The following is a 23,255-nucleotide window of genomic DNA, read 5'->3' on the forward strand; positions in this document are numbered from 1 at the left end:
ACACCCTGAACTGGTTGCCAGCCAATTGCTGGGCACATACAAACAAACAACCATTCACACTCACATTCACAATTCATTCAAATTCAATTCCAATTCATGCATGTTTTTGGGATGTGGGAGGAAACCGGAGTGGCCGGAGAAAACCCACGCAGGCATGGGGAGAACATGCAAACTCCACACAGGCGGGGCTGGGGATTGAACCCCGGTCCTTAGAACTGTGAGGCTGACTCTCTAACCAGTCGTCCACCGTGCCGCCATGTTGCAAATCATGAAACTTAATATTGGACACCTAACGATAAACACATTTTTGCATTAAAAGGTCTCTTTTTCTGAGAAAGGATTCTGACCTTTTGATGGATAACAACTGCCAATAATTAAAATGATCATACCAGTAAAATTTTGATTTTCAAAAGGAAATTCAGTGAGCCGTGTCTTTTCCGTTATTGATCAAATTATATGAAAATGACCCTTATCCTCATTCGGGTTACAGGTGAGCTTTGAGCTCACTTTGGGCTAGAGGTTGGGTAGACCCTGGGCTGGTTGCCAGGGTGCATAATGATCAGTGAAGGTTTATTTTTTAACTTCTTACACAAAGCTGTCAAAATTTCCCTCATAAAAAGGTTATAGTTGAACTGTACAATTAAATTAACTACCAGCAGAGGATGTCAATAAAAATCAGATTAGAAAGATAATTACCCCTCGTATTAATTCATAGTGTGAATATTACTATTATTTAATTTGAATCTACAGGTTTTACAAGAAGAAACCGCAATACCTGGCAGTTATCTCAACCTGAACTACCTGAGTTCAAGAGCTGCAGGATACAAACCAGTCCTCAAAGTCACCATGACACAGTCATCAATACCTTTTAACCTGATGAAGGTGAGATAATGGGATATATTTGTGAAGATATGTTAATGCAAACACAAACCATCCATTCTCTTCTCCAGGTTCATCTGATGGTGGCCGTGGTGGGACGTCTCTTCCAAAAATGGTTCCCGGCTCAGCCAAATCTTTCTTACACTTTCATTTGGGACAAGACAGATGCTTATGGCCAACGTGTTTATGGACTATCAGAGGCAGTTGGTGAGTTTTTTGGTTATAGTTTCAGTTTCTTGCTTCATCCTGAGAGTAGGCGGATTTTTCTATTCCTACCCTATTGCATTGCTGGCATTTGGACAATAATAAGCAGCATGCTGTTTTTGTGTTTAGACGCTCGGGTTACTCAATGTCCAATTATATTGCATCTCTTAGTACCACCATTTATTTATTTTTTTAAATGTATTAAAACAGGGCTGCTGGTTGAAACGGTTGTACTGTTTTGCTTTCATTTTGTGTTTCACCACATTGTGTAATTGTTCATGCACATAGCGTTATTGTTGATTCCAGGCTCTTAAGGATTTATAGCTGCATCCTGGGAAATTCTCCAAAATGAGAACCAATGTACATTGTTAACTTATGAAGGACTATGCAATTTAAAGACCTCCATGTGAGCAACACTGTTTAATTCTCTGAAATCCAACTAAGCATTGAGTGGTGGTCTAGTCAACATATCCAGAATTTTAAATTATTTTTCTTTAATTTCACAGTAAGGAACTTAAAGATCAATTTGATGGTAAAATGGCTTAAAATATGGAGGAGAATATGCACCTATATCATTGCAATAGAAATTGTCGACTACCTGTGCAACCATCACCTTTACCATAACGGCAAACATTATGGTCGAGAATTGTTTCCACTTGTACAGTTTTTGTTTTTGTTTTGTTTTCTTTTCTTTTCTTCTACACACAAAGATGAGGATATATAGTGACAATAATGTAGTGGAACATACCACTGCACACAGCCAAGTCAAGACACGAACAGGGAAATGGCTCTCACATTATGGGGCTTTTAACCTTCTGACACCTTTATGAGTCTAGGAAAAAATATGCTGCTGACATGCCCTCCAGTGAGTTATTGCATTCAATTGCCTGGCTTATTGCATTTGACATAAACAATATTTATGACTGTTTTGTAATGTTACTCAAATTAATACTCACAGGTTAAAAACACATTACAATGGGAAATTTACTTACTGCTAATACTTTTCTTATCAATCATACAGTACTGTCCCACAAGTGATTAATAGGTACGGTATATCTATCTGCCCATCCATCTGTCACTCTGTCTGTCTGTCTGTCTGTCTGTTTAGTTATTTAACGCATGAAGATTACACTGCCAGTTTAAACAAGTGTTTGTAGTGCATTTCTCATACATTAAGTTCCCTTTCTGTTGATGGGGCGTTTTTCTTACTATATTTACTGACTAGTTGCATTTACATGCAATTAACAAAAACAGAGGGTAATTGCTTTTGTTGTTTTCCTTTTTAGAATACCAAATGCATTTCAATTACTATTATGAATAAATGAGTAAAAAAATCCCAAATTAAATACATTTTGACTACTACTACTGTGTGTGTGTGTGTGTGTGTGTGCGTGCATGTGTGTGTGTGTGAAGCGGGTGTGCATACCACGAACTCCCATGGAAAACCAACAGCAGGAGTCAGTACATGCTATAAAAGCAGACAGATGGAGGATAACACTGGTCTCCGCCATGTTTTTAAACCAGTGGTGTTTGCTTAGCTCTGACTCACTGAAATCAAACTCAAATATTTATTTGGTGAGACCACAGGCCATGAAACAGCTGAATAACTGAGCCTGACCACGATTTGTCCCTTAGTGTCGGTGGGGTTTGAATATGAATCCTGCTTGGACCTGATCCTGTGGGAGAAGAGAACAGCCGTTTTACAAGGCTACGAGATGGATGCTTCCAACATTGGAGGATGGACTCTCGATAAACATCACATTCTGGATGTACAAAATGGTAGGTGACTTGAGGGGAATCAACAAAGGATATAAACACACACATACAAACATTTGTATACAGTACATAAATACATTTACTGTACATGCATTTCGAGCAGCAGTGGTTAAAACTGTTGGGACTTGATTTTGGATCGGACGGCCAGGGTAACAAATCCTGCCATGGATGAAAATATATTTGGAAACTAGCGGGTTAGGTTCCTGCAGAAAGCCCAATACTCCAAACCTCATGAATAGTTCGCATGCAATAATATTGTACACATCAAAGAGTTCAAGGTTTTATTGCAACGCTTCATGATAGACAATATTTTTTGTCATCTTATTCTCTGCCAGTATACACAAATCATTAGATCTGCCAACCCTTGAGCAACCAACATACAACTGACCATGAGAAAAACATGGCGAACGCAAATCCAATCCAGGATTCAGAGACTGACCTTGTGACTTGTTGATACTCATTGCAAAACAGATTGATATTGGAAATTGAACCGGTAAATCATTATAAAATGGTATTTGGGGTAGAAATGCTGTCTCAACGCTTGGTTGCCTGAGGCTTTAAAATAGCACTAAGCAGGTCCAGAAAATGTCATGTAAATTCGACACACCACAGAGAAGAGTAATGTTAACAAGTCTGCCAAGTTTGAATAAATGAAAAAAATCCCTAAGTATATAAAATTAGGTTTCAAAACCTGAATAATAAGGGCCACTTCTCAGTTCTCAGACGCTATGGGCGTGTCAAATGGATGTGCCAAAAGGAATCAAACATACTGAAGGGGTGATAGCTTATACCATGTAAAATCACGTTAGGAGGCTCAACTTCAAAATCGAATCGTTATTGTGGAGTATAATCATAAAAATAAGCAATCAAGTCAACTTACCCTAAGTTGTTGGTGACATAATGTCACAGCCGAACACGGCACCTGACGACCGTGGGACGGTAGGAGGGAGCCCAGGTAGTTAGACAGTCGGCACTGCCCCCATTCAGTAGTATCAAGTTACCCACGAAGGCATATTGTCTCTGGTGAAAGTTTAGTAAACTATCCGTCTTAAAATGCGCACTGCAGAGTTGGCTGGTGGTGTTTGATGTTCAGCTTGCCATCTGCGTGTCTTTAAAAAGTCCAACGATTGCTTTTTTTATTTCCTCATTTTTTGGGAGCTTAAAAAAAAAACGTCACCAAGCTGTTCTGGAAATTAAGGCATTCAGTGAAGACGTATTTTCGGGGTGTAGCCATCGTTAGCTTGCTAACTGCAAGCTGGAGTGGTAAATGGGCCTTATTATGGAAGCTAAGCACAGCTAACTCACAACTGAACCCAGCCAAACAACATGACGTCACTTTGTACTTTTTTATATGTGCCCAGCCAATCGCAGGGCACATATAAACACAGCATGGGCTAGCGCATTTTGTGGCTCCGGCATAAGTTATTGGCTCCTCGCGACATGAAACACGTCACTTCTGGCTCACGCTGCTTCACTGCTGGCTCACAGCCTGCTCGTCTCGGCATATCGAGGCATATTCGACTTGTTGCTAATTCCACGACATCGTATGTGTTTAGAAACAGCTTGTTGTTTTTGATAATGGTGAATATACAGTATTGTACATGAATACGTGTAAGTGCCATCCACATCGTAATACATGCGTCAGTCAAATAAAACATCGTGAAGTCTTGGCTCTTCGCGGCATAACGACGTCACTTGTGGTTTACCGCCGCTCATCTCGGCATATCGAGGCATATTCGACTTGCTGCTCGTTCCACGACTTCGTATGTGCTTAGAAACGGCTCGTTGTTTTTGATAATGGTCAATAAACAGTATATGTATAACTACAATCATCCAAAATACCTGCTGTTCGCCCATATGATGATACTATTTTTTACTCTATATGTTTGAACGTTCGAATTGATGTTTTTATTTTTACCTTGGAGTATTGATTGTGTATAAAGTCTCTTTGGGCATGAAGAGTTTAAGATCAATTTCATAGCCTTTGAGATTATTGTTCATTTAGTCTACAGAGGAATTGTTATTGATTAAGATGACATTATGTAAGTATTTGTTTATTAGCCATGGTGTATTCGTTATTATGCCGAGAGCCACCAATGGCTCAGAGGAGCTTGGGCAATAATGTCCAATAATGGCTTTTTTTTAAGTAGTTGTCAATATACAGTGCTGTATATTAATATGTATAAGCGCAATCATCCACATCTTAATAAATGCTTCAGTCAAATAAGACATTTTTTCTCATTTTCATGCTTCTTTAATTGCCGCCTCATCGCGGCACAAAATATGCCACTTCTTCAGCCGTGACTCACTCGCCGGCTCACACTGGCTCACACCGGCTCACCGCCTCACTCTGGAGTATTTTGTTTCGGTTATTGGTAGCGATGTTGTGTTATGTTGATCATTTGAAAATTAAACAACTGGCAGAGCCTGAGACCAGTGATTTTCAACCAGTGTGCCGAGGCACATTAGTGTGGCATGAGCGCTCTTCATGTGTGCCGTCGAAAATTATAAAATTCTACGTAATTGCTCAAAACATTTTTGATTTACAAGAAATAATGTATCTTTGTTCATCTATTTATCCCTTTCAGGCATAATGACAGACAGAACAACAAATAAATGCTCTTCTATTTGATAGCAGGAGGTACCGTACATACAGTAATTAATGTATCCACTTTTTGTGACATTTTTGTTTGTTGGTGTGCCGTGAGATTTTTCGATTATAAAATATGTGCCTTGGCCCCATAAAGGTTGGAAATCACTGCTTTAGACAAATAAAGTGTTGCATTTGATACTTATGTTTCCAAATTATTGTGAGCTCATTAATTAGGTAATTTGAGGACATTTCAGAAGTCTGTATCGAACTATTAGCCCTTCACATTAACTGTACTCAAGAAGTAGAAGAAGATTTAATTATTTGATTTCAGCAGGTATTTTGGATGATTGCTCTTATACAACCCCAATTCTAATGAAGTTGGGACGTTTGTTAAACAAATAAAAACAGAATGCAATGATTTGCAAATCATGTTCAACCTATGTTTAATTGAATACACCACAAATACAAGATATTTAATGTTCAAACTGATAAACTTTATTGTTTTTAGCAAATAATCATTAACTTAGAATTGTATGGCTGCAACATGTTCCAAAAAAGCTGGGACAGGGCCATATTTACTAGACTTCACACCAATTTGATCGGGCTGATCGGTATCGGCCGATATTTAGCATTTTATGCTGATCGGCCGATGCTGTAATGTTGGTTTGACTTGACTGATTAGACTACTCGATCTGACTAGAGCAGTGATTTCCAACCTTTATGGAGGCAAGGAACATATTTTACCATTGAAAAATCTCACGGCACACCAACAAACAAAAATGTCACACAAAGTGGATATATTAATTACTGTATGTATGGTACCTCCTGCCATCTAATAGAAGACCATTAATTTGTTCTGTCTGTCACTATGGAACACTGGAATAAAGAGAGGAACAAAGATACATTATTTATTGTAAATATAATTTTTGGCGCAATTCAGTACACAGGTATATACAGTAAATGAACAGGTCATTTACACAGACACATTCCTCCATCTTGTGATGGGATTGGTGATCGGTTATCTTTTTTTTTTAACTCGGTGATCGGACCCAAAAATCCTGATCGTGTAAAGGCTAATGTTTACCACTGTGTTACATCACCTTTTCTTTTAACAACATTCAATAAACGTTTGGGAACTGAGGACACTAATTGTTGAAGCTTTGTAGGAGGAATTCTTTCCCATTCTTGCTTGATGTACAGCTTCAGCTGTTCAACAGTCCCGGGTCTCCGTTGTCATATTTTATGCTTCATAATGCGCCACACATTTTCAATGAGAGACGGTCTGGACTGCAGACAGGCCAGTCTAATACCAGAACTCTTTTACTACGACGCCACGCTGTTGTAACACGTGAAGAATGTGGTTTGGCATTTTCTTGCTGAAATAAGCAGAGGCGTCCATGAAAAAGACGTTGCTTGGATGGCAGCATATATTTCTCCAAAACCTGTATGTACCTTTCAGCATTAATGGTGCCTTCACAGATGTGTAAGTTACCCATGTCATTGGCAGTAACACAGCCCCATACCATCACAGATGCTGGCTTTTGAACTTTGCGTCCATAACAATCCGGATGGTTCTTTTCCTCTTTGGCCCGGAGGACACGACGTCCACAATTTCCAAAAACAATTAGAAATGTGGACTCGTCGGACCACAGAGCACTTTTCCACTTTGCATCAGTCGATCTTAGATGAGCCGGCGGCGTTTCTGGGTGTTGTTGATAAATGGCTTTTGCTTTGCATAGTAGAGTTTCAAGTTGCACTCACGGATGTAGCGCCGAACTGTATTTACTGACATTGGTTTTCCGAAGTGTTCCTGAGCCCATATGGTGAAATCCTTTACACACTGATGTCGGTTTTTGATGCAGAGCCGCCTGAGGGATCGAAGGTCACGGGCATTCAATGTTGGTTTTCGGCCTTGCCGCTTATATGGAGTGATTTCTCCAGATTCTCTGAACCTTTTGATAATATTATGGACCGTAGATGATGAAATCCATAAATTCCTTGCAATTGTACATTGGGGAACATTGTCCTTAAACTGTTCAACTATTTTCTGACGCACTTGTTCACAAAGAGGTGAACCTCGCCCCGTTTTGCTTGTGAATGACTGAGCAATTCAGGGAAGCTCCTTTTATACCCAATCATGGCACCCACCTGTTCCCAATTAGCCTGTTCACCTGTGGGATGTTCCAAACAGGTCTTTGATGAGCATTGCTCAACTTTCTCAGTCTTTTTTGCCACCTGTCCCAGCTTTTTTGGAAGGTGTTGCAGCCATAAAATTCTAAGTTAATGAGTTCAACGTCTTTTGAGTTCAAGAAGAAATTCCCCAGCATGTGCCTCGATATGAGCAAATGAGCTGGCAGTGAGCCAGTGTGAGCCAGCGATGTGAGCCGGCCACTAGCCGGTGGTGAGCCGGCGATGTGAGCCAGAGTGAGCCAGCAAGTGAGCCACAGCTGAAGAAATGCCGTATTTCGTGCCACGATGAGGCGGCAATTAAAGGGGCATGAAAATGAGAAAAGATGTCTTATTTGACTGAAGCATTTATTAAGATGTGGATGATTGCACTTACACATATTAATGTACAGCACTGTACATTGACAACAACTTAAAAAAAAGCCATTATTAGACATCGGATGCCCAAGCTGCTCCGAGCCCTTGGTGGTTCTCGGCATAATAAGGAATACACCGTGTCTCATGAACAAATGCTTACATAATGTCGTGTTAATCAGTAACAATTCCTCTGCACACTAAATGAACAATAATCTCAAAGGCTATGTTGAGAAAATTATCACATTGCCACATAGAAAATTTATTTAAAAATGAAGTTGATCTTAAACTCTTCATGGCCAAAGAGACTTTATACCCAATCAATACTCCAAGGTAAAAATAAAAACATCAATTCTAACATTCAAGCATATAGAGTAAAAAATAGTATCATCATATGGGCCAATAGCAGGTATTTTGGATGACTGTAGTTATACATATATTGTTTATTGACCATTATAAAAAATAACAAGCTGTTTCTAAGCACATAGGATGTTTTGGAATGAGCAGCAAGTCGAATATGCCTCGATATGCCGAGATGAGCAGGCTGTGAGCCAACTGTGAGCCAGCGATTAGCCAGCGTGAGCCAATCGTGATGTGTTTCATGCCGCAAGGAGCCAAGACCTTATGCCGGGAGCCACAAAATGTGCCAGCTCTTTCTCTATAAACAAACAACCATTCGCACTCACATACACACCTATGGGCAATTTAGAGTATTCAATCAAACTACCATGCATGTTTTCGGGATGTGGGAGGTAACCGGAGTACCCTGAGAAAACCCACACAGGCACGGGGAGAACATATAAACTCCACACAGGTGAGGCCGGATTTGAACCCGGGTCCTCAGAACTGTGAGGCAGATGTGCTAACCAGTCGTCCACTGTCGTCTTCAAACATATTTAATGTATTTAGAAACAAAACACGGATATCTGCTTACAGCCCCTTTAATGTTTTAATTTCTTAAAACAAGAATGAGAGCTCTCGCGCTGTGTATGTATACGTACGTTATGTTTACAATCAAAAACCGCAGTGTTGGACCGTAGCGACAGTACTAGTTTAACTAAATTTCACAGTACCAACACTATTTCAACTTCAAATAGCTTTACAGTGGTTAAGCTACTTTCATGGTCACAGCGATAGCAAAGTAGTGTAGTGTTCACAGATGCTACATTTCCCTCGGCAGTGGTAAACATTACATGCAATGTCACGTTACGTACCTTTTCTCAAGCCCGCCGTCAGCACTGGGGTCCTCACAGTCCACTAACTGTATACGTTCCAGTGTTGGTACTATGTGACTCCAAAAAGAAACTCCTGTGAACAACCAAGGCATCCATTGACAGGACACACAGCCAGGTACTGTATGTCTCAAAGCTAACACAACAATTGCCACTTTAGCTAAGCTAGTCACGACTTAGTTCTTAAAAGTCAGTCAGCACTCAGCAAGCAGTGTGATTATTTAAAAAATAAAATAAATAAAATACAAAAAGAGCACCTGGGTTCAAATCTGGCCTCCCCTGTGTGGAGTTTGCATGGTCTCCCCGTGACTGCGGGGTTTTATTCGTGTACTCCGGTTTCCTCCCACATCCCAAAAGCATGCATGGTAGGTTGATTAAAGACTCAAATGGTTATTTGTTTCTATGTGCCCTGTGATTGGCTGGCGACGAGTTCAGGGTGTACCCCGCCTTTCGCCCAGTCTGCTGGGATAGGCTCCAGCATGCCCGCAACCCATCCATCCGTCCATCCATTTTCTAACGCTTATCCGGGTCGGGTCGCGGGGGCAGTAGCTTTAGCAGGGACGCCCAGACTTCCCTCTCCCCAGCCACTTCATCCAGCTCTTCCAAGGCCAGCCGAAGGACGTAGTCTCTCCAGCGTGTCCTGGGTCGTCCCTGGGGTCTCCTCCCGGTGGGACATGCCCAGAACACCTCACCAGAGAGGCGCAACCCTAGTGAGGAAAAGTGGTATGGAAAATGGATGGATAGTTTGTATTTCAGTGGCAACAAGTTGCCGTGAAAATCATTTAAATTACTTACCAGTTAAAAAAAAAAAAAATCAAAAATAAAAAACTCAATATCATTAACTGCTTAATCGAGCATGCACGAATAAGAGGATGAATTGAATTGCAGTTTAAAATAATTTGATTCCTACCAGTTGTCAAACTGATTGTTTTCGCACAGGCTTTAATCAACAGAGCGTAGGAAAGGTATTATAAAGAGTGCGTTGTGTGTGTGTGTGTGTCTGTGTGTCTGTGTGTGTGTGTGCGTGCGTCTGTGTGCATGAGTGTGTGTGCACGTGTGCACGCGTGCGAGAAAGAGAGAGACAGAGAGTGCGAGAGAGAGAGTCCTTTGTTCCATCTTGGATTAGTTCCCTCTGTGATGTGGTATTTCGCATATGTTTCAGACCTTTATCTGCCCTTCTTTCTTGTTTCCTCTAGTCATCTTCCTTTGCTTGGTTGTTTTTATTCATATTATTTTTCTAACATCGGTCATCTTAATTTCTTAGACTTTTCTTACATACTGTATACTGTTTATACCTTTACGCTGCTTTCACACAGACTGCAAACCATGTGAACATGTGGGAATACAGTATGCTTGTCACATTGTGCAGTGTACATTAATTATTTTTATTTGTGTCAAATAATAGGCGGCATATAATTCGTTGCATCCCTTAAGATTACCCATCTTGTCAATTTTCTATACCGCTTACTACATACTAATTAGGGTGAGCTTGACTGCATCTGACTTTTGGACAAAAGGCAAAGTACCCTGGACTGGTCACTAGCTAATCTCAAACAGATATAGACCCCCTAACCCAGTGCTTCCATTCCAGTTTTTTTGTATCCTCCATAATAGGGGTAGCAGCTCCACTTGCTCCCGGTCAAACTAAGAATCAATTTCAAACCCCTCCTGTATACCTTCAAGGCCATCCACAACCTCACATCTCCATATCTCTCTTAACTCCTGCACATTGCCACTCCAGCCTGCACCCTAAGATCCTCCTCCTCCACCCACCTTACAGTACCCTATGTCTGCCTTATCATCATTGGAAGCAGAGCTTTCAGTCGCTCTGTTCCCCAGTTCTATACCTCTCTGTCACCTGACCTCCGCAATTCAGACTCACCATTTTCCAAATCCAAACTTAAAACACACCTGTTCAAGATCGCCTACTCACTTTAATTGAAGTGCCATGTATTTTGAGTATTTCTTTTACTTCATTGTAAAATTCTGTTTTATTGCTGTGTTATTCATCTAGTGCGCTTGAGAGCCTTCAAAGGCGAATTCAAAGAAAAACACATGCGTATTACTTATTTTTAATTAGGCTTTTCCACCAACACCAAGCATGCCCTCAGATTCTGTGGATGACCAGGTGGACAGTTTCAGTTGCAAAGTTTTGACTCATTGATTCCATCACTCCAGTTTAGACCAAAGTATGATCAGGAAGGAGAAGGAAGAAGTCACCCTAGAGAACTACTGTACTAAAGGTTAAAGCTCAAAAGAGATTGTGCAGACAGGCTGAATGCAGGTGGTGAACTATCCTCCAGATTTACCAAGGCATCTTTCTACAAACAGCCTCCACATTTACAAACGAGAACTGACAATTGCGCGACAATGCTATGTTTCAGAGCGCAACAGTAGAAATAGTAAAAACGCTTGCACGTTTTTAAAACTGGGTAACAGACGAATAAACTCTGTAGCATCGATTCCACCTTAACTGCTGTCTAAAAAAAGTATGCAATGACTTTAAATTAATTTTCACAGAGAAAATGCTAATAAGACAAACTGTATGCAAGTTAAACTGAAAAATACTTAAACAAAAGCTCACGACTAAAATCCTACACTCTGTCTGGATAATTTGCCCACAAACTTCTTTAACTGCATTTTTCCTGATGTTTACGGGATAGTAGACAATTCTCTTCAGTCTGGGCATTTTCCACAGACTCAAAAAAACAGTAGTAATTAAACCTGTTCTTAAAAAGTCTAATCTGCATCCTTTAGCATTAAGCATATTAGCATACGTATAAGCATTTAGCATATTACATACAGGTTTATATCTAACCTTCCATTTCTGGGAAATACCATTGAGACATAGTGCATACTATCTGCTGGAGAATGATCTTCATCATGAATATCATCATGGATTTTGACCACACCACTAACACTGCACTCCAGAACCAGTGTGTTGGTTCTACTGGAGCTTAGTGCTACATTTAACCGCAGTTGATCACAACATTATGAATGACAGACTGGACAAGTGGGTGGGACTCACAAGCACTGGGGAACACTCATTAAAATATTATTTACAAGACTAGGAGTTATTTATTGCAGTTGGTGTTAATCACTCTGTGAGCTACACAGATTCGATTCTTGGGATGCTTCTATTCAACATCTACATGCTCCCTCTAGCTCAGATTATAGAACATCTGACCACGTCTTATAACACTTTTCCAGACATCATGAAAAGCTACCGGTACGGTACAGACTGGTTAGCACATCTGCCTCACGGTTCTGAGGACCCAGGTTCAAATCCGGCATCCCCTGTGTGGAGTTTGCATTTTCTCCCCGTCCCTGCGTGTGTTTTCTCCGGGTACTCCGGTTTGCTCCCACATCCCAAAAACATGCATGCTAGGTTAATTGAAGACTCTAAATTGCCCGTAGGTGTGAATGTGATTGTGAATGGTTGTTTATATGAGCCCTCCGATTGGCTGGCGACGAGTTCAGGGTGTACCCCGCCTCTCGCCCAGAGTCATCTGGGATAGGCTCCAGCATGCCCACGACCCTTGTGAGGATAAGCGGTATGGAAAATGGATGGATGGAAGAAGAGCTACTGTATATCTCAGTGTAACTCTGTCCTTTACTCTCTCTGACTGATTGTATCCATCACTTCAGTGAGTAGATGAGACAAAACTTCGTCCAGCTCAATGGAGGAAAGACAGACTTCATTGTTTTTGAAAAAAACTGAAAGGTCAAAGATCAATGCTCAACTGGACTCCATTTCACTGACAGCCACAAATCAAGTGAGAATTAAGTGAGTTTTTATTGACTGGACATGGATTTTAAAAGCCACCTAAAAGCTGTTACTGACTCAGCCCATTAGCCAGAACATGTTAACAAATCAAAGAGATTCAGTCCGAACAAGACATAGCACAGGTGGTTCACACATTTGTTTTCAGTAAACTATCTAACAGGTTTTTTTTGCAGGACTTGATAAATGAAACAAACACACAAACAAATCAGATACCTGCAACTGACCAGGATTCTGCTGCTTGAGTTCTTACTGGTACCAGAAACGGTATCGCACTAGTCCTAAAATCTCCACTCTGGCTTCGTCTGAGTCAAAAATTCAATTTTCAAATCTTATGTTGGTCTACAAAGGTCTGAATGGTCTTGGACCTAAATATAATCAAGACCTTTGAGTTGCCTATGAGACTTGCAGATCCCTCTGGGCGTCGGGTGCAGGCTTATTGAATGTTTCCAGAACCAGAACTAAACAAAGTGATGCACCGTGGCGTTACAATGCTTCTTTGAGTTTCTCCTTGTTTCTTGATCATTGTGAATTGTGTGCCCGTTAACCCCTTTGAGACTATTTTGTGATTAAATGCTATACAGTGAAAACTCGATAAAACAGACCCCAATATAACGGATATTAGATAAAACGGACTGTCGGGACTGAACAATGTGTCCAAAAATAGTTTCCATTTGTCACTTAAAATGCCGTCGACAAAGTCTGTTAGTTCCAGAATTGGCCGCTGTTGTTTACTGGCGCTGTGGCGCAATGCAGGCACAGAATGGGATTGACATATTTCAGGGTCATAGATATACAATAATACTAGATTCTCCTGTGCCTACGTGGCGGTCGTGTTGAATGTGGAGCATTGACGTGGCAGCCATGTGTGGATGGTTATATCTATTGTCTATTATACATAGAGCAGAGAGACAGAGCAGCATAGCTGCGGCGTTAACTCTGAGGAGTACACAACAAAAGTCTTTGGAGTCTGGAACATGCTATTTTTGGTACAGTGCGTTTTTTTTGCCAAGGCATTCACCTTTGGCAACAGATTTGGAACTAGGAAGCACCCTAATTCCTCGTGGGTCATGAAAGTGACTCTCCTAAATCTAACACACCATCCTGCCATCAAGACGACTCCATTTGTGCTGCACTTGCAGACAAACCAAACCGCCATGAAGCAGGTTTGAAACGAATGTGCCGCTCGCAGCTCAGGCATGAAAATTAACTAATACATATGAGATAATATATCAATTTCTCTCTTAGAAACACACACACGTACACACTGTTAACCCTCATTATTCTTTCTTCTGGTTCTTTGTGTTTATATTTACAAACAAAAACAATGTTCTTAACCCCCTCCTGCTATATGTTTCAGATTTGTGATGGGATCATGGTTTGTTTTATTCAACTCGTTACTTACATTCATATATTAATACAAATGACATTTTATATCAGTTTGTATTTTTGTTGTTTTGAATTGGAATACTTTAATGTTATCGTGTGTAATCTCACCAACCTTGATAAATGTTGCCCCTATCTCACTGGCCTGGAGAGTAGTTGGCGACCCGATGGTGACTTGAGTCTTAGCTGGTTGCGGAGACATCACCGTGACTCCTGGAGTCCCCTTGAGACTACCTGGTTTGCCAGGAAGAGACTAGCTGGTTCTCCAGACTTCAATTTCATTGGACACCTTTTGGAGACTCCTCTATACGCTCATGATAGAGAAAAAGCTTAACGTACAGTAGCTTAATGCCACAAAACTGCAATCAATCGTCACCAAGATTCATGTGGCTATCTCTACTCATGCCCACTTCAACCTCTGAAAATATCAGCACTATTGCCCCAATATGTTGGATTTCATGAATGTTTTCCTCTCCATATAGACGCTCACTATACAAAAAAATCTTAACGTTGCCTAATGTTAGCAAAGTGCGCCCAATTATCACCAGAATGTATGTGGAGATGTCTACTTATGCCCACTATAGCCTCATGAAAATGTAAAAATGATCGGCCTAATATTTTGGATTTTGTGTACCATAAAGACCGTCTCGGCTGAGTGGCTGAGGGCGGAGGACTGCTGACAAAACTTTGAGACATGTCGCCCATTTGAGAGTTTGATGACAAAATAAAAGAATACTTAGGTCACTGAGTGACCTTCTACATAAGTCACTATTAGCGACCTAAGTGTCCATTTATTTTCCCATCAAACTCTCAAATGGGCACGGGCAGCAGCTGCACCTGTACACAACAAGCACCACGGCTGCTATACATTACTTGTTTTTCTACCATTATGTTTTTATAATTGTGATAAGCCAATCACAATTAAAATTTGATTAATTTCCCAGCCCTTACGTTAAAATTGTAAATGATTTTGTCTGAAATGCGAGCTGTTCTTAAGCCTATACGTCTGCATTAATAAATTACACATGGAAATGTCTCGCAATCAATCAATATTAACTTTCCTTCTCCGTATTTTAAAACACACAAACACATTTACACACATACACATCATATACCTTATCTATTTAGTTAAAGAATGTATACTGTCGACTGTCCATATGCCTATATCAGTGACTTCCGGGTGTATTGGTTTTTACCTTGTCTGGAGACTTCCTGGTGAGAGTGCAAGCAATATTTTGTGTCTCGGGTCCAGCAGTCTGAGACGTGCATTTGCCTGACTTCGGTGCAGGCAGCCTCGGTTCAGTTCGGTGACGGTGTGAATGTGAGCGCGAGTGGTTTCCATGTCTATATGGGCCCTGGCGGCTGACTGGCGACCAAGTTCAGGGTGTAGTCCGCCTTTCGCCCAAAGTCAACTGGGATAGGGCTCCAGCACCCAGTGACCCTGAACAGGATAAGCACTCTCTAGAATGGATGCTTGGATGGGCCCATGTGTCGCCACGACTTATGAACTTCTGCAATCTCAGCGACATCTCGGCCAGTGAGATAGGCCCTTTAGGATTCTTATTTCAGTAGCCCTGATCTATGCCCTATCTTTCTGTCACCTCATCCATCATGTTACTATTCATCCCTCTCTCACCACTTGTGCTCAGGGACTTTCAACACCCTGTCACCCAGTTCCCTGGGTGAGTGTATCTGAATTCAGGGTTTTAGATATTTATCATTTATAAACACATTTACTCAGAGTGCAGTAAAAAACTGTACTGCCCTCTCTTAACACAGCTGGAGAGTTCTTCTCTTTGACCACTGCGGTACTTCTTCATCTGTTTATCTCACCCGCATAAACACATGCTTGTGCGTGCGCAAACACATTTACACACACACACACGCACACACGGTAGTAAGTCAAGTAGTTGATGTCATTGTGGAGCACACCACAGCATGGTTCCAACCTTGTCAGCTGTGATCAATCAACACTTACTAATGGAAGGAGAGATGAAAGCAGAGGAGAGTAGAGTGAAGTATACAGAGGTAGCCCCATGGGTTTAGGGCTAATCTTAGATGCTCAGGAACATAACACAAAGTCACTCAATAAAAAAGTTAAGCAGACAGGAAAGAAAGTTATAAGATAAAGATAGGGGAGTAGATTAGAGAGCAAGAGAGAGAGCAAATAAACAAAGGATGCAATGGAAACCAGAAGGAAGCAGGGGAAAAAAACAAAGCTTTGAGGAAGAAAGGGAAATGGGGAGCAGGGGTAAAAAAATAGCAAATGAAAGAAGAATACATTCAGATAAAAAACAAATGAAGGAACACGCAGATTGAGGAGGGAAATACGGAAATCAGAAATATAATTTGGGCTACTTTCCAAGTAGGGGCATGCAGAGAGTTTTGGAGGGGCTCAAATTACAAAGGGGGGCCCATGGAACATATTTTTGTTGTTGTATAATGTGTGGACTAATTTGTGGCCGCGCAATACAAATTTGTAGCTCCGCACTGGACAGTCGGAAACGGTAGGCCTGAGGTAAACGTAGAAGCCAGGCTGAAGGGACACAGTCGTAAGATTGAATTTTCTTTTAGGCTGGGAATAAACGACAAAGACATTCTGAAAACCCTTGCATTGCAAGCTATTGACAAAATCAGACAAAATGACACTTGCCTTTTAAGTTGAGGTTTCCAGCAAAGGTCCACATCATTTGCTTATCCCGACGTCAAAGTTGCTCATGAAAATTTAACCCAAAAATTTGTATTTTGTGCGCACATTATATCTATTTTGGCTGTAAAAAAAAAAAAGTCTGGATGTTAGTGGATCTATTCTCTGGAGCCTTTTTTTCTTTTCTTTCCAATAAAACACACAGTCCTGACGTGAGGAGGTAGTCCACCTCACTTTTTACATACACACATTGATTCTCTGCCCTTAATTACTTGATCTTTTTTTTTGCAGAGTAAAGTGAGACACCTAACATTTAAGTAGTTAAGTAAATAATTTCTGATTTACTTGATCCTCCGTAAAAGCAAACAATTTATCTTTGTTTTTTTAAGCAAAACAAGACATTCATGGAGAGCTTACAGAAAAATGATCAACATTTTTGTCTAGTCTGACATGTTTCAGATCAAACACTAAGCATGCAGTCATTCCCAAATTTGAGAGATCTAGGGCCCAATTTGAAATACTCTAAGGCCAACCAAAAACTTAAATCACAACATTGATCAGCACATGAGACCAGGATCAGGAATTCCCAAATACTGTACAGTTTTCATAACCATTTTCCAGAAATACAGTCATGAAAGAAAATATGTGACCACCGTTGTTTCCTCAATTTCTTGTTAATCTTTAATGTCTGGTACCATTTTAGCGATATTACATGAAGAATACAATGAACATGACAAAATATAGGTGATTCCACAATACATGCTTGACATCCTGAAGCTTATTTGTATTCCATATTTATTATCAAGAAAACCATGGAACAAGGCTAGCTGTAAGCTCTTAAATTAAACTCTTATGAGCTACTTTTGTTGCCATCATATTATTTGTCCAAACAAATGTACCTTGAGTTGTACCAGATATTTAAAATGAACAAGATGCATAAGAAACAACTGTGGTCTATGTTTTTTCCATTATTGTGCAAACCAGTGAGCACAAATTAAGGAACATTTTTAAAAAGAATTTCCTGTCTTAATTAAAAAAAGCTATATCAAGTCGGGTTTGTAGGCTAGGTCATGATATCAGCCTCAGCTTAGGACTTTTTTGTCTTTATGACACATGACGTATCAAATGCTGTAAACCTTTGGTCTGAAAGGGCTGGACCACGGACGCCTCCCCAGTTGGACTTTTTACCCAAATGATCGACTCACTCCACAATCCACATGAGCCCTTAATGTTTAGGTTACCAATTAATTTGTCATAAATTGTCTACGGCGGCACGTTGGACGACTGGTTAGAGCGTCTGCCTCACGGTTCTGAGGACCAGGATTCAATCCTCGGCCCCTCCTGTGTGGAGTTTGCATGTTCTCCCCGTGCCTCCGTGGGTTTTCTCCGGGCACTCTGGTTTCTTCCCACATCCCAAAAACATGCATGGTAGGTTAATTGAAGAATCTAAATTACCCGTGGGTGTGAATGTGAGTGCGAATGTTTTTTTGTTTATATGTGCCCTGCGATTGGCTGGCAACCAGTTCAAGGTGTACCCCGCCTCCTGCCTGATAGCTGGGATAGGCTCCAGCACTCCTGCGACCCTCGTGAGGATAAGCGGCTCAGAAAATGGATGTATGGATAAATTGTCTACCTTATCAGCATGTAACAGTTTGGCTCAATTTACACGACTTGTTGATTAGATCAGCTCTGCGGCTCAGCCACCACGACCAGCGTCATTGTGTACAGTACATCGAAGCACCTGCTTGTGTGTGTGCGTGTGCGCTATTGGTGATGCGTTCAAGAGCAGCTCAGAAATGTGTTAACGACATGTTAAATAGGGTTAACCATTTTTTTGGGCAGTGCTAAATAACATTTTAGTGTTGAAAGGCCACAAAGAGACTTTCACACAAGACCACATGCAAAAACCAAAAAAATGTACAAAAGGGGACTTTGGACATCAAGGGTGAAGGGACAGGTCCCAGAGCCAATTTGCTTGCTTGCTTTGATTTTGTTTTAATCAAACTGTATTTCCACATATATGCAATCTTTTTAAATACAGACATTACATGTGCTTTTTTTGTGGAACACACGACTAAATTAAATTTTAATATTTAATATTGAAATATGAATATGAATTTATATTTCATTTATTTAATTTTACTTTCCCAAACTTTGGCAACACATTTTTCACTCACACTTTTCTACCTTTTGCTTAACTGTTGCTTTTTTTCTTATTCAATGACAGTCCTTAGCAGGCACCTCACATTTTGAAAACTGTTGATTTAGATTGTACAGATCACATCTTAATCCTGGCACTGTCAAACTGTATTCAGTATGTTTAACTTCTCTCATGCCCTGTGTATTTTTTAATATCTTGTCAACTGTAGGTATCCTCTACAAAGGCAACGGTGAAAACATATTTGTTTCCCAGCAACCTCCTGTCATCAGCAGCATTATGGGTAAGAAAGTGCTTGTGAGTTTACTTGTACTACGATGACAAACTCTGGAGTCTCTTGTTTTAAAAAAAATAAAAATAAAAAAAAGTTCCAATTGCTTTTTACCAAAATTTGGCAATATATAGTGGGCGGATGGATGAAATACAATCAATTTGATCAAATTGTGATTGTTTGTGTGTGTGTGCACGTTCATGTGTGTGCAGGCCTCTCATTCACTTTTGCACTGGTCGCACCAGCACATGATTTTGGTGCACCCTTTTTTGGAGGTACAGCATGATCATGCATGCATGTATTTAAATATTATATATTATATTATATAAAAGCCGGCAGGGTGAACGACTGGTTAGCACATCTGCCTCACAGTTCTGAGGACTGGGGTTCAAATCCCAGCCCCGCCTGTGTGGAGTTTGCATGTTCTCCCCGTGCCTGCGTGGATTTTCTCCGGATACTCCGGTTTCCTCCAACATCCCCAAAACATGCATGCTAGGATAATTGAAGACTCTAAATTGCCCGTAGGTGTCAATGTGAGTGCGAATGGTTTGTTTGTTTCTATGTACCCTGCGATTGGCTGTGGACCAGTTCAGGATGTACCCTGCCTCTCGCTAGCTGGGATAGGCTCCAGCATGCCCGCGACCTTAGTGAGGATAAGCGATACAGAAAATGGATGGATGGATAATATATAAATCCCAACACCCGTGCCCGTTCATTCTAACGAGACAGCGGTCTATCTTCAGAAAGGAGACAGTGCACTTGGCTGAAGCAGTGAAAAGGATGGCGACTTTCTTATGTAGTAAGACTGTGTTCAGGGAGCATTAAAACATATACTCGCGAAAGTGCGACCACATGAAATATTAACTCGAGCACACACCATTTTGGTCAGTCTCGAGCCCTGTGTGTGCCTTTGAAGTTTTGCGCCTTCCAGTTTACCATGAGCCTGAATTTAGAAGAAAAAATAACAAGACTTCCTTTTCTTGGCAGAATTGAATAGACTATTAACTATTTCAATCGAATTCAGGTAAGATAATCTGAAGACAGATTGATCAGTGAAAATGCAGTTTCCCCCTCTTTATTTATTCTAAATATTTTAGTACAGATCATCTTATGAATGTTCTTGACCAAACCCTCTTATTTAGGTTTCTGAACTCACTTTTGAGTCCTTCCTTGGCACTTACTAAACTTCTTTTTTACACATCTTGTCACTTTGCAGTTGATTATATCGAGCCAATAGTTACAGTGGTTACGGAAAGTTTTCAGACCCCCTTAAATTTTTCACCCTTTGTTATATTGCAGCCATTTGTTAAAATAATTTAAGTACATTTTTTTCCTCATTAATGTACACACAGCACCCCATATTGAGAGAGAAAAAAATTAATTGTTAAAATTTCTGCTGATTTATTAAAAAAGAAAAATGGAAATATCACACAGCCATAAGTATTCAGACCCTTCGCTGTGACACTCATATATTTAACTCGGGTGCTGTCCATTTCTTCTGATCGTCCTTAAAATGGTTCTATACCTTAATTGGAGTCCAGCTGTGTTTGATTATACTGATTCGACTTGATTGGGAAAGCCACACAACGGTCTATATAAGACTTTACAAGTTCACAGTGCATGTCAGAGCAAATGAGAATCATGAGGTCACGATCAGAACCCTTCATAGAGATGGCTGTCTGGCCAAACTGGGGACTTGGGGGAGAAGAGCCTTGGTGAGAGAGGTAAAGAAGAACCCAAAGATCTCTAGAGATGCAGTTGGGAGATGGGAGAAAGTTCTAGAAAGTCAACCATCACTGCAGCCCTCCACCAGTCGGGCCTTTATGGCAGAGTGGCCCGACGGAAGCCTATCCTCAGTGCAAAGCACATGAAAGCCCGCATTGGAGTTTGCTAAAAAACACCCGAAGGACTCCAAGATGGTGGGAAATAAGATTCTTTGCTCTGATGAGACCAAGATAGAACTTTTTGGCCTTAATTCTCAGCGGCATGTGTGGAGAAAACCAGTAACTGCTCATCACCTGTCCAATACAGTCCCAACAGTGAAGCATGGTGGTGGCAGCATCATACTGTGGGGGTGTTTTTTAGCTGCACCGACAGGGAGACTGGTTGCAATCGAAGAAAAGATGAATGCGGCCAATTGTAGGGATATCCTGGACGAAAACCTTCTCCAGAGTGCTCAGAAATTCAGACTTGGCTGAAGGTTCACCTTAAAAAAAGACAATGTCTCTAAGCGCACAGCTAAAATACCAAAGGAGCTTCAGAACAACTCCGTGACTGTTTTTGAATGGCTCAGCCAGAGCCTGGACTTAAACCCAATTGAGCATCTCTGAAAAGACCTGAAAATGGCTGTCCACCAATGTTCGCCATCCTACTTGACAGAACTGGAGAGGATCTGCAAGGAGGAATGGGATTGGATCCCCAAATCCAGGTGTGAAAAACTTGTTGCATCATTCCCAAAAAGACTCATGGCTGTATTAGCTCAAAATGGTGCTTCTACTAAATACTGAGCAAAGAGTATGAATACTTATGGCTGTGTGATAGTTCAGTATTTATTTTTTAATAAATATGCAAAAATGTCAACACTTCAATTTTTTTTCTGTCAATACGGGGTGCTGTGTGTACATTAATGAGGAAAAAAATTAACTTAAATGATTTTAGCAAATGGCTGCAATATTATAAAAAGAGTGAAAAATGTAAGGGGGTCTGAATACTTTCCACGGGCTGTTCGGTTCCTGTACGACCAGAGTCAGAGTTTGGTTCGCATACCCGGCCGGATATGCGGATAAGTCGGACTCGTTCCCTGTGAGGGTTGGACTCCGCCAAGGCTGCCCTTTGTCACCGATTCTGTTCATAACTTTTATGGACAGAATTTCAATGCGCAGCCGAGGCGTAGAGGGGGTCTGGTTTGGTGGCCTCAGTATTGCATCTCTGCGTTTTGCAGATGATGTGGTTCTGTTGGCTTCATCAAGCAGTGATCTCCAACACTCACTGGAGCAGTTCGCAGCCGAGTGTGAAGCGGCTGGGATGAGAATCAGCACCTCCAAATCTGAGACCATGGTCCTCAGTCGGAAAAGGGTGGTGTGCCCTCTCTAGGTCGGGGATGTGATCCTGCCCCAAGTGGAGGAATTCAAATATCTTGGGGTCTTGTTCACAAGTGAGGGAAGAATGGAACGAGAGATCGACAGGCAGATCGGTGCAGCGTCTGCAGTGATGCGGGCTTTGTATCGGTCCGTTGTGGTAAAGATGGAGCTAAGACAAAAGGCAAAGCTCTCGATTTACCGGTCGATCTACGTTCCTACCCTCACCTATGGTCACGAGCTGTGGGTCGTGACTGAAAGAACAAGATCCCGCATACAAGCGGCCGACATTTGTTTCCTCCGCAGGGTGTCCGGGCTCTCCCTTAGAGATAGGGTGAGAAGCTCGTTCATCCGGGAGGATCTCAGGGTAGAGTCGGTGCTCCTCCACATCGAGAGAAGCCAGATGAGATGGCTGGGGCATCTGATTCGGATGCCTCCTGGACGCCTCCCTGGTGAGGTGTACCGGGCACGTCCCACCAGGAGGAGAACCCGGGGACGACCCAGGACACGCTGGAGAGACTACGTCTTTCAGCTGGACTGGGAACGCCTCGGAATCCCCCCGGAAGAGCTGGTTGAAGTGGCTGGGGAGAGGGAAGTCTAGGCCTCCCTGCTAAAGCTGCTGCACCCGCGACCCGACCTCGGATAAGCGGTAGAAAATGGATGGATGAATGGATGGATGGATGGATGGATGGATGAATACTTTCCGT

At 41.3% G+C, this 23,255-nt stretch overlaps 1 protein-coding gene across 5 annotated transcripts in view; it reads left to right on the top strand.

The window, feature by feature from the left end:
- Positions 1-23,255, top strand: part of LOC133404486 (teneurin-3-like) — a 281,787-nt gene that overhangs the window by 183,244 nt on the left and 75,288 nt on the right. For all 5 annotated transcript variants that reach the window (XM_061680417.1, XM_061680418.1, XM_061680419.1 and 2 more), the window contains 4 exons: positions 751-882; positions 951-1,086; positions 2,719-2,862; positions 19,412-19,483. In XM_061680417.1, the coding sequence (XP_061536401.1) occupies positions 751-882; positions 951-1,086; positions 2,719-2,862; positions 19,412-19,483 (484 nt within the window). The remainder of the gene's footprint in view (positions 1-750; positions 883-950; positions 1,087-2,718; positions 2,863-19,411; positions 19,484-23,255) is intronic.

The sequence above is a fragment of the Phycodurus eques genome, chromosome 6, assembly GCF_024500275.1.
Source record: "Phycodurus eques isolate BA_2022a chromosome 6, UOR_Pequ_1.1, whole genome shotgun sequence".
Classification (NCBI taxonomy): domain Eukaryota; kingdom Metazoa; phylum Chordata; class Actinopteri; order Syngnathiformes; family Syngnathidae; genus Phycodurus; species Phycodurus eques.